Raw genomic sequence first — 12,739 nt, forward strand, 5'->3', positions numbered from 1 at the left:
TTCTCTATGGGGGAAAAACGACAGTAAAATAAGAACGAGAGAATGGGTGCATCTATTTAAAAGCTGTATACAAGCGCACTACACTGGTTCGGGCCAAAGTTTTTTATTTATTTATTAAAAAAAAAAAAAGACTTTCTTTGTACAGGTCTCTGCACTATGCAGCTTAGACAATTCACTTGGTAGACTCATGGCTTCTTAGGGACAACAGTAAGGAGAGTTATTAGTTATTGTTCTTAAGATTGATTTATTTCCATATCCATTATTGTCATTAGAAGTTTTAAATTAATCGCAAGTAAGCACGGCAAAATTGTGAGCATAATTGGCTAATTTCTTTAATCGTGTGGCGGCCTAATAATAATTAAAAACATAACCTACATTTAGGTGTTTATCGGGTATCCCAGAATGTCCTTCTAGGCAAAAAAAAAAATCACAGGTGTCCCTTCCACTTGAAATATTATCATCCATAGTTACGTATTGATTCGGAACTGAGCTAATGCACCGGTCCTGCAGTAAATGTAAGCGTCATGAAGGTTAGAGTAATGTATTTGTTTGAACAAATTTAGAGAGCTAAGGCCATCCTTAAAAAAAAAAAAAAAAAAATCCGTTTTCTGTCCACCGGATGAGCAAAAAAATTTTCAGTAGGGAGGGAGGGATTTTTTTTTTTATGGACAAGAAATCGCAATGCTGTTTGCTTTTTCTTTCAGTACTTTTTTATTACAAAAGCAGACACATTTAATAAAATATGACAGTTTAATCAACTGAAACTTGTACAAAAACTTACATAAATGTCCGACACATGGACTAAATCGACCGTTAGGCCTAGTTCGGATGAAATTACACTATTAAGATGATCACTGAATGATTTGTTTTTCTGAATCTTTACTATTTTGTTGTTCGCTAGAATACCATTTTGCGATTTCACACTTAAGCAAATGTTTGAAAACTCCGGATCTCCTTCCTTCATGGTGGCTGCCATTTTTTTGTGCCGCACGGCGCATGTGCTGAGCTGATTCAATTCTGTATTCTGCGCGGAATGCAGGGCTTTCCACAAGCGCCGGCTGCCGGCCATACAGCCAACTACACAATTAAGTCCAGCCGGCTACTTTAATGACTATTATTTTTGTAGCCCACAGGCTCTAAATATTAATTTTCGATTTTAAAAAAATTAAATGTTTATCTAACGGACTGACAATGTCAAACTGAACCGCACTCATTTAAGTTGTGATTCGCGCTGTTTGTACCGATAATAACCACAAATTCCCCGCAGACTTCGTTGATCAAGGGAGAGGAACTCATCCGTGGCCCCGACATGCGGTGTGTGCGCGCGCACTCGGCGGAGGCAGTAGTGTGTCAGGGCCGTCGGAGGGAACAGAAGCAGAGATAACGCTTTTGTCTCCGGTAAACCAGTCTTCTCTCGTTCAATTGCGTGCTGGCATCAAAAGACACTGTTGGTTGTAAACGAAACCAAACTGAGTGGTTGGAGTGTCTTTTCATACACAAATGGAGAAATGTTCGCTGTTTGTGTAGCCACCACTGCAGACCGTTGTTAATTCATAGCATGCTCAGTTGCGTGAATGTGTCATGCACCGAAAATAAGAGATTGACAAGCCAGGAACGCCTCATGATGCAATACGTAAGAAAAGAAAGATGATTTACTGCCATTTTACTTTGTATTTGAGTAAAGTGAATAAATAAATGGTCTGTGGAAAATACATTTAATCCTGGGAACTGCGTGCACAGGAGTTTATTTTGTGTTTACTCCCCCCGGCTGGCTACTTATTTGTCATGGCTGGCTAGTATGAGCCTTAAGGCCTCTGCATGCTCTTGCGACAAGGCTTTCACAGACAGTTGTAATTTATCGTTGAGCGGGGAGTATAGGCGTGCGCGATGTTATTCACCGCCACAACGCAAGGGGGCGTGAAATCGCTAGGAGTAGTTGGTGGGTGTGGTTAGTGGAGTGTTTATCTTCCAGTTACTGAGCAACAGGTCATTCAACACCGATGTCCTTATAATGCGCTGTCCTTATAATGACTTGAAATGGAGTCGTATAGATGTACGTACTTCCTCGATCAACCGCTCTTCGTGCTGTTCCATCTTCGCTCGTGTTTTTAAAAATGGCGGTAGTGAAAACAAACCAAACCGGGGAAGTAGGGAAGCGGAAGTGCGTGTACAGCGGATGTAGAGTGGACCAATCAGAGCCCTCTTGTCTGTGACGCTGTCTGCGAGGCTTCTGCGGTGGTCACAAATTTTGGGAGGTTCGCGCAGATCGTCTGCGAAGCGGGGGGGCTACGCAGACGCCATCTGCGATGCCGTCTGCGAGGACTGGGTTGTCAGCATAAATTGGCCTTTAGTGGAAAGCCCTGGGAATGCGTAAATGTCAAGTTCGATTTTAGATTTACGAACCCGAAAAACCGGCGTTAAAAAAAAAAAAAAATTTCAACCGCACAAACAGCACTCACCCGGCTGGTGGACCGGAAACAGAACATTTTTAAATAATGGCCTAATGATACAACTGTTATTTTGGAGACCGTAGTTTCTGGTGTTCTTAAAGTCTGTTGTGTTGTACTGACGCGTGTTTATATTATTTAGAGCCCCCAAGTTCAATCACTGAGGCTAGGGTAAATAACAAACACCTTTTTGTGTTTAATTCAATTCAGCGTGACAACACCGTTGAATACATCCCTCAGACATGGCAGCTTCAATGGTTTTACATCAAGTGATCCAAAGGGGTCACTGTGGCAATATGTCGGTCTCTAATTCCGACGTTTCACCCTATTATATACCGAAGTGCTCCTTTTTGATGTAGTTTTATCTGTAGAATCATCAATGTCCTTAACTTTTGAATTGCATAAAATATTTACAAATTGAGTATAACTTGCATACAAAAACACTGCCTTGTTTAATGAACTTTGTACACAAAAAAACCCCAGTACGTCCAATATTTGAAACTATAGCTTTTAGCCCACGCATATAAAGTAGATGCAAAGTGTGGGAATTTTATATTTTCTCTGATGTATACCTTTTCAGTGGTGTAAGTAGTTTGTTGTGTGGCCTATATAAGTTAACAGGGGCTGGCAAGGTATATACATTATATACAAGCAGGCTTGTACTCGAGTCCGACTCATGCCCTAATTTTAAGGACTTGTGACTCGACTCGGACTCGTGTGTTAACTGCATTAGGACTCGGAAAATGGAGACAAGGACTCGGATTTTTTCTTTTTTTGGGGGGGGTAGAGCAATTCCAGCGTTATGGACGTGACACTTGAACTCAAAATGGCAACAAATGACCCAGTGCATGTTTTATTGTCTCCCAGTATTTAAACAGGTGTTGCATATTTTAAGGCTGTACCATACTGGAGAAGTGATAGAACAAGAACAATTCCCATAGTACATCTAGGGCATGCCAGAAAATGCCAATAAAAGATGCGTTATGGACGTGACAGAAAAAGTATCACTTTTCTTGGGTGACTGTACATTTTTATCAAACTGTGAAATTGTAAACCTAATGTCGAAATGGAGATATCCATTTGATAGAGGGGTCCAAGGTGAATATTAAAAAATCTTTGTTTAAAATATTTTGTACTTCATGCAGAGTTTCGGAAGGAAAAGTCAGCGTTATGGATGTGACGAAATTCCGTTATGGATGTGACGCGTCTGAAATAGACATGGCATATGTTTAGAAAATCAGCAATTTAACCACCATAACCCTTTGGAAAAACTCTAAATATCAGCTAAAACTATCAAAGTTCTTAAATAATATTTAGGATGGCTATTGTTTTGCTGTTTTGTGGATTTTAGCATACATTTCTGTGGCTTGTGGCAATAATATAGAATTGTACATGATCAAAGTTGGTTTTAGCTTGGGTTTTACATTATAAGAAAGAAAGACTGACAGTGACATATTAGGTTGGTTACAAACTGGTTCAACTTATTCACATCTGTAAAATACAGGCCTAGGTGAGATCTCTGGGAGTGGTTTTGATGTATTACATGTTGCTTTATTTTTGCATGGTGAGGTTGACATTTGCATGGAATTGCCCGGTAGCATGCTATAATAATTTGGTATAAGAGATTTATATCTACATTACATTAATTTTGGAGTAATTTTGTGTAAGAGTGTCACACCTGCGCACCTTGGAGCATGCATCAAATAAACTCCTTGGCTGCACTCTGGACAGCGCGCACGCGCCAAGTAGACTTTTGTGCGCGTGTGCCGGAAACGACTCGCACCTACACAGGATTAAGGCGCAATCAGCGCGCTGATATAAGACTACATTCAGACTGCACCCTGAAACGACCCATATCCGAGATTTTTTTTGCCCATATGCGACCTGTATCCGATTTGTTATTGACAATCTGAACGACACAGATCCGTTTTTTTTTTTTCACATGCGACCCAGGCCGCTTGGATATGTGGTCCTAATTCTGATGCATATCCGTTATTTTCACATGCGACTGCAGTCTGACCGGACAGGTCGCATTCATGCAACCTACACGTCATCAACAAGAGACAAACGTCACTATTCTGCGTTGGCTAATCCCGCCTCTTTGGTGGAAAACAACAACATTTGTACAGTTTTCAGAATTTAAATAGACTTTTATAGAATTGATCAAGCTAATGGTGGATTTGGTAGGGACCTGGATGTTGATCTGTTGGCCTGATTAAATAAAACAGTTTCTATAACTGATTTATAACTTAAACCATCCTGTATTACAAGATTATAAGATTGTTCTGGAAATTTCCAGTAATTTGACATCTTCGGTCTCATTAGTCTGCTGCTCACATTAATCAGATTATTATGCGAGTTCCGCCGCCGCCACAAAAACCACATCGCCAGGTCTCGCCTCATCTCCATGCTTTACTTGCAAACTTGAAGAGTGCGCTTTTTTTTTTTTTTGTTTACGTATTACGTAGATGTGCTTATTACGTGTCAATTTGCGCATGCGGGACACTTTTTTGGGTCGTTTTCCGTTCATATTGGAGATCGCATACAAGTCTCATATAATTGGTAATGTGAACGGCCTAACAAAAAAATCGGATTTCACAACAAATCGGATATGGGTCGTTTCAGGTTGCAGTCTGAACATAGTGTATAAACTGTGAGAAAACACTTACTTTGCGAAGTATTGAGTTGTGCTGCTGACACATTACATAGCCTTATTTCCTTGTTTGGTTTCCTGATCCCTGATTTCTTTTTTTCTCGTCTTTGATCCTGCCGAGTCTACGATAGTCTGTTTGTGTCTCGCTCGACCTTTTGCCTGCTGTTCTGGATTGTTTTCTTCACTTGTATTAATAAACACACCTTCTGCACTTCCAACCATCTCTGACAGGATACTTTGCCCTCCCTGACAAAGAGAATTCACATCCACCTGTTCATACGTCATGTTCAAGAACAAATTAATGTTAATGGGGCTAAGACAGCCACCGTCAAATGGTGTGGCTGGAGTGTTGGGCTTGAGTCGGATCAATTGTGGACTCTACCCCCTTTTTTAAATAAATGACTTGGAATTGACTCGGACTCGAGGTTTAGTGACTCGACTACAACACTGTGTAAGTAACTGATAGTTAAGTGTGTATAAGCAAGTTGTTAGTTTTGTTAAGACCACACACTGCAGTCAGTGCGTTTACATGCACATAGAGAGAATCGAATTTCTGCCGTTGCTCGACTGAAATCGAAGTTCAAAATGCCATGTATACACCTTAATTCGGCTGAAATTGAACCGAACTTGATTTCTCGTAATCGAGCTACACGACCTAGATTATGCGATTTCTGCCGAGCTACTTAGTGCATGTATACCCTATTGAGCTACTTACTTCAGCACTGCCCCTTCCGGAAGTGACGAGTGACGAGACCACAAGCGGGAAACACAACAGCCTCGGTCGGCATGACAACGGCATGAATCTTTTCTTTTTGTGGCATTGTTTGCACTGTTAAAATTTAGCTCACTTACTGTATCACCAAATACAGCTGTTGCATAGCTGTGAATTGTGTACGTAAGTCATTGTATTTGTGTGTGTGTGTGTGTGTGTGTGTGTGTGTATATATATGTCCAACATCTGAAGAATGTCAATAAAAACAAAACAATTGAACTTTTTGTGTTTATTAAGACATAAGTTAAATTGTAAGCAAAAAAAAATATTTTTTTGTAAGCAAAAAATGGACTTTAGAAAAATATACGATTGTGCAAAATAAGTTGTCTTACAAAACAGTGGTCTGCGCAGGACAGTTTGTAGCCATACAGTCTGTTAGAGCAAGCCTAACAGCTTGAGCATGGAACTTGTGAACATGGAACTGCCAGTGTTGCCATATTGGGCGGTTTTAAGTGCATTTTGGCAGATTTGAACATGTTTTGGGCTGGAAAATGTCAGCAGTGTCTGGCAACACTGCTGATAACTTTGTTTATACTCTTGAATAGCTCTTCTTCATGACGACAACCGGAAGTGTACCAACACGATGGGGCGTGTAGCGCCACCTGTGGCTCGGGTGCACAATGTACCTCACACAATAGCTCGATTAACTTGTGTGCATGTAGGATTGGATTTCTCTGGGACCCTTAGCTCGATTCCCGACAGCAGCTCGATTTGGATGTGCATGTAAACGCACTGAGTGTCTGGGACAAAATTTAGAAGCTAATGTGTGTTTAGTCCTTTTTTTTTTTTTTAAAGAATTTGAAAATAAGTGTAAATCAGGCACTCTAAAGTGGGAAGTACCTAATAATTTGTTACATGTCCCTGCTACAAGAGGCACCGTTTATGTATTATGTCAAGGTTCAGCGAGACTATTTTCATGTTGCTGTGGACAGAACACAAAGCAACATTTAACGTCGGTCATTGGCTTAACAAGGATCCAGGTCCATAATTAAGATGTATGTATACCATGGTCCTTGCCTCAGTCACAAACTTGATAGACCTAATTACATGCCACATTTAACCACTCGTGTGTGTGGTTTTTTTTTTGTTTGTTTGTTTGTTTTTTTTTTGTTTCTGTGGACAAAATACAAAGTAATAGTGATTTATCACTGGTTCAACAAAGATCCAGGTACATAAGTAATATACCATGGTCTTTGTCTCAATCACGGATGTGAAAGACCAAAATTAATCTTGCACAAAAGACTATACCATACTAAAAACAGACTATACCATACTAAAAACACAGAAGGATATACAGTATATCCGTGTGTGTTTAGTATGGTGTATATAGTCGTGGGTTTTTTTTATTATTATTATTACCCAACATGAGCTTTGCTGATAAATTTGTCAGCGTTTAACAGTTGATGAATGAAGATTTAAAAAAAGAAACTGAGAGGTGAAAGATTGATTCTCATTATCTTAGTGTTGTGTCATTTGTCCACCAGAAGGCGTACTGCAACGCCACGGTTGGCGACATGCATGCTTGGAAGGTCACAAATCACAACAATCAGCTGACCCAGGCAGAGGCATTTTAAACCAGGGCTTTGAACCAGAATTTTTTTCCTATTGGTTCGTTCCGAACAGAAACGGAATTTTAACGTTTCCGGTTTTGGGTTCCACCATTAAATAGACGTTCCCGAACCGGTTAGAACAAAAAAATTTCGTTAATTACGTTCCCTGTCAGCTGTTTAACAAATGGCTATAAAATTATGTCTCTGTCTCATCCAGCTTAAGCTAAATGTAGGCTAATTCTATTACAACCTTCATTAAATAAGACAAGAAATAATTCAAAACAATTATTATTTCAAATGTTGGCGATTTGGATTCTCAGTATGTCTTCCCATCTACACAAACAGAAAAAGTGCCAAAAATGAAAGATAATTCATTTAGTGTGTTACCAAAGGCTAGTCAGGCCCTATGCATTGATAGGCTAACAGAGGTTAACGTCATTTAATGTTCGCGAGCCTCTCATTAACGTGGACAAATATATTGATATCGTGTTTGAAATTGACGTTTTTGAATAACGATAGACTGCAATATTTACCTCTTATTTAAGATGTGGAGACGTGATAGTAGTCCACCCTCCCGCTCTCTCCATTCAGTCAGCGAACGTCACACAGGAAGTGAACCCCAGCGGGTCATAGAAACTTGCGCAGGAGAAGAATGACTTTTTTTTTTTTTTATTTGTAGGCTACGGAAACTTTGAGGAACGAAATAAAAACCGGTATTAACCGGTTACCATTATTTTTAATAAGCGTTTCTGTTCCGGAACATAAAAAATAAAGTTTCTGGTTTCGTTTCTGTTCCATGTGAAATAGAAAAAGTTCCCGGTTTTCGTTTTCGTTCCTTGAACCGGTTCAAAGCCCTGTTTTAAACAGATAAAGGTGTTCTGCTTTTTAAAAAATGTCAGTTTCAGTTCTACACATAATGGCATACATGTACAAATCGGGTGGGGTGGTTTTTTTTGGTTTGTTTTTTTTAACATTTGTACAGTTCCTATATAAAAGTACAGTACTTTTATTTCATAGTTATATTAATATTACATGTATACCATATTAATTGTTGATGGATTCAACTTTTTCCTAATAATTATGTACATTAGTTCAGCACATCCCCCCCCCCCCCCCATGTACAACCCCAATTCCAAAAAAATTGGGACAGAGTACAAATTATAAATAAAAATGGAATGCAATAATTTACAAATCTCAAAAACTGTTAATGTATTCACAATAGAACATAGACAACATATCAAATGTCGAAAGTGAGACATTTTGAAATTTCATGCCAAATATTGGCTCATTTGAAATTTCATGACAGCAACACATCTCAAAAAAGTTGGGACAGGGGCAATAAGAGGCTGGAAAAGTTAAAGGTACAAAAAAGGAACAGCTGGAGGACCAAATTGCAACTCATTAGGTCAATTGGCAATAGGTCATTAACATGACTGGGTATAAAAAGAGCATCTTGGAGTGGCAGCGGCTCTCAGAAGTAAAGATGGGAAGAGGATCACCAATCCCCCTAATTCTGCGCCGACAAATAGTGGCGCAATATCAGAAAGGAGTTCGACAGTGTAAAATTGCAAAGAGTTTGAACATATCATCATCTACAGTGCATAATATCATCAAAAGATTCAGAGAATCTGGAAGCATCTCTGTGCGTAAGGGTCAAGGCCGGAAAACCATACTGGGTGCCCGTGATCTTCGGGCCCTTAGACGGCACTGCATCACATACAGGCATGCTTCTGTATTGGAAATCACAAAATGGGCTCAGGAATATTTCCAGAGAACATTATCTGTGAACACAATTCACCGTGCCATCCACTGTTGCCAGCTAAAAAACTATAGTTCAAAGAAGAAGCCGTATCTAAACACGATCCAGAAGCGCAGACGTCTTCTCTGGGCCAAGGCTCATTTAAAATGGACTGTGGCAAAGTGGAAAACTGTTCTGTGGTCAGACGAATCAAAATTTGAAGTTCTTTATGGAAATCAGGGATGCCATGTCATTCGGACTAAAGAGGAGAAGGATGACCCAAGTTGTTATCAGCGCTCAGTTCAGAAGCCTGCATCTCTGATGGTATGGGGTTGCATTAGTGCGTGTGGCATGGGCAGCTTACACATCTGGAAATAAACCATTAATGCTGAAAGGTATATCCAGGTTCTAGAGCAACATATGCTCCCATCCAGACGACGTCTCTTTCAGGGAAGACCTTGCATTTTCCAACATGACAATGCCAAACCACATACTGCATCAATTACAGCATCATGGCTGCGTAGAAGAAGGGTCCGGGTACTGAACTGGCCAGCCTGCAGTCCAGATCTTTCACCCATAGAAAACTTTTGGCGCATCATAAAACGGAAGATACGACAAAAAAGACCTAAGACAGTTGAGCAACTAGAATCCTACATTAGACAAGAATGGGTTAACATTCCTATCCCTAAACTTGAGCAACTTGTCTCCTCAGTCCCCAGACGTTTACAGACTGTTGTAAAGAGAAAAGGGGATGTCTCACAGTGGTAAACATGGCCTTGTCCTAACTTTTTTGAGATGTGTTGTTGTCATGAAATTTAAAATGACGTAATTTTTCTCTTTAAATGATACATTTTCTCAGTTTAAACATTTGATATGTCATCTATGTTCTATTCTGAATAAAATATGGAATTTTGAAACTTCCACATCATTGCATTCTGTTTTTATTTACAATTTGTACTTTGTCCCAACTTTTTTGGAATCGGGGTTGTACAATAGACAGGCTTGACTATTTTTGTACTATTCACAACATTTTTAATGCATTTCTGTTAACATTTTAAGTTTTTTTTTTTTCCCCCAAGGGGTGTGGATCAGCTGATAATATCGGCTATTAGAAATTGGAACACAGAATTGCTTTTATGGGTACCAGAAGTGACTTCTGGGTCAGGCCCTTATCAGCTGCTAGTATCTTGATACCAGATGCCACAGCACACCTTCAGAGGTCTTGTGGAGTCCAGGCCTCGGCAGCACAGGACCAACAGTATATTAGGCTTCTGAGTGCATGTTCATATTTGATAGTTTGTCAGGGTTGTGGACTTGACCTGGTTTGGGGGGACACAATAAAAAAAAAAAATACCAGTTCCCCCTGCTTTAAAACTTCAGATCAATTCAACAGAGACCTAAATGAGAGATGGTAACCTAATTTTTCCATGGTAGGGTTGACATTTGTGTTGATTTTGTCCTGAATCACATCACATGGCTGATGTAGCTGGATTATTAATTTTTTCAATCCCATCAAAAAGTCACAGGTTTGTGTGGGGTTATTTCATTCCTTCATTCATTCATTCATTTTCTTTCTTTCTCCCCCCCCTTTCAGGTTTCCTTCCCCCAGTCACTCTGCCTGAGAAATTTTTCCTCTCCCAGCTGATGCTCGCTCCTCCTCGGGAGCTCTTTAAGAAAACGCCACGGCAGATCTCCTGCATGGATGTAAGCTCGGCCCCACAGACTGTCGACATCAGCGGACTACAGCTTGCTCTCGCTGGTAATCAGCACTTTTCTGTGAGCTGAATGTCTGAACTGACAGCGATGTGAAGGATGGATGGGTTTAGTTGTGACCTGATTAAATACCTAAAGTGTTTTTCTTTTTAAACAAAATTAAAAAGAATTTTCACCTTCGTACTGAATCTGTTTGTGTATTTGATCAATCCAGAGCGTCAGTCGGAGCTTCCCACCCAGAGCAAAGCCAGTTTTCCCAGCCTCCTTAGTGACCCTGACCCTGACTCCTCGCACTCAGGCTTTGACAGCTCCTTAGCCAATCAGATCACAGAATCACTGGTCACAGGGCCACGCCCACCTCTGGAAAGTAAGTGCAATTCCATTTACTGTAGCTCTGTATCATAGTCACCTAAAAGGTCCAGTTCAGAAAGGCACTAGTTACTTCTAAGGGCGGCACGGTGGTGTAAGTGCAGGGCTCGAAATTCGTATATTTTTTCACCAGCCAGCCAGACTATTTACCTTCCAAAGTAACTAGCTAAACAGAAAATCAACTCGCCAAAATTTGTTCATGTATGAATTTTACCCTGCCTGTGCAGGGTATCCTTTTCAGTTTCAATGATTCAGTGATTTAGGGGCACCTGTGGTTACTGTGTGAGAGTAACCACAGGTGCCCCTAAAATCACTCAGTACGTTTACATGCACATCCAAATGGAGCTGCTGTCGGTAATCGAGCTAAGGGTCCCAGCAGGGGTGCCAGAGAAATCCAATCCTACATGCACACAAGGGAATCGAGCTATTGTGTGAGGTACATTGTGCACCCGAGCCACAGGTGGCGCTACACGCCCCATCGTGTTGGTACACTTCCGGTTGTCGTCATGAAGAAGAGCTATTCAAGAATATAAACAAAGTTATCAGTTCCGTGTTCACAAGAAATTTTACTGGTCTAAATCACTACAAATTGCTCTAATGACAGATTTGATGACATTTCCTGTACAGTTTATTTATCTTTTTATTACATCCACCTGCCAAGGGACTACAGGCGGAAATTAGCATGTACTGCTATAGACCCCTTTCACATGACGTCACCGCGCCGCGAGATTTTGTTAGGCGCCATATTGGAAGACCAAGTACATGCACTCACAATATAAAACAAAGTAGGAGCGAGAGTAAAGTGACACGATGGATGATAATTCTGGTTATGTGAGTACATTACCAGCTGCAGAAAGGGCACGGTATGTGGAGAAACTGGCTGTGATTGATGGGTTTGACCCATATGATAAGACTTGGGGCAAGGGAGAATGGAAACATAAGGAGGACCGGACACCAATTCTGCCATCTGTTTGCTACCCAGACATTGTAAACTATTTGTTGTTTACACCCAGTGCCTACACTCAGTGTTCGAACTATGCCGATATTTTCGGGGGGTCCCTTTTTTTCCTGGGGGGGGGGGGGCGCGCTTGCGCTTGTCTCGGAGCGCGGATCTCCAAACACCATGAGAAGCCTTGCGCTTGTCTCGGAGTGCGGATCTCCAAACACATGAGAAGCCTATCTTACGCTCATATCACGCGGACTCCACACCTCCACACACGCATCGCGTCTGAAGTCATAACTCGTCAGGGGAAATCGTGTCCGCATTGGCATGTTCAAAAAACAACCTCGCGTCAACAATGATGCCACACGCAAGAAAAAAAAAAAAGTCAGGCTACTCAACAGCCAACCTGGCAGCAGCGAGCAAGCCCCAAACCATCCTAAATTATTATTATTATTAAATTGTAGAAGTCTGGGAGGCTTGCTCCTCATACAGTTATCAACTTGGGGCCACTTTAGCATGTTTTAAATCTGAATTTCCTGCGTTTGCTTACCTCA

The 12,739-nt window shown here is 40.7% G+C and overlaps 1 protein-coding gene across 2 annotated transcripts in view; it reads left to right on the forward strand.

The window, feature by feature from the left end:
• The window catches only part of cnot11 (CCR4-NOT transcription complex, subunit 11), a 64,661-nt gene that overhangs the window by 10,201 nt on the left and 41,721 nt on the right, over nucleotides 1-12,739 (forward strand). For both annotated transcript variants that reach the window (XM_060937236.1, XM_060937235.1), the window contains exons 2-3: nucleotides 10,755-10,919; nucleotides 11,088-11,240. In XM_060937236.1, the coding sequence (XP_060793219.1) occupies nucleotides 10,755-10,919; nucleotides 11,088-11,240 (318 nt within the window). The remainder of the gene's footprint in view (nucleotides 1-10,754; nucleotides 10,920-11,087; nucleotides 11,241-12,739) is intronic.

Source organism: Neoarius graeffei, chromosome 13 (genome assembly GCF_027579695.1).
Source record: "Neoarius graeffei isolate fNeoGra1 chromosome 13, fNeoGra1.pri, whole genome shotgun sequence".
In the NCBI taxonomy this organism is placed as follows: domain Eukaryota; kingdom Metazoa; phylum Chordata; class Actinopteri; order Siluriformes; family Ariidae; genus Neoarius; species Neoarius graeffei.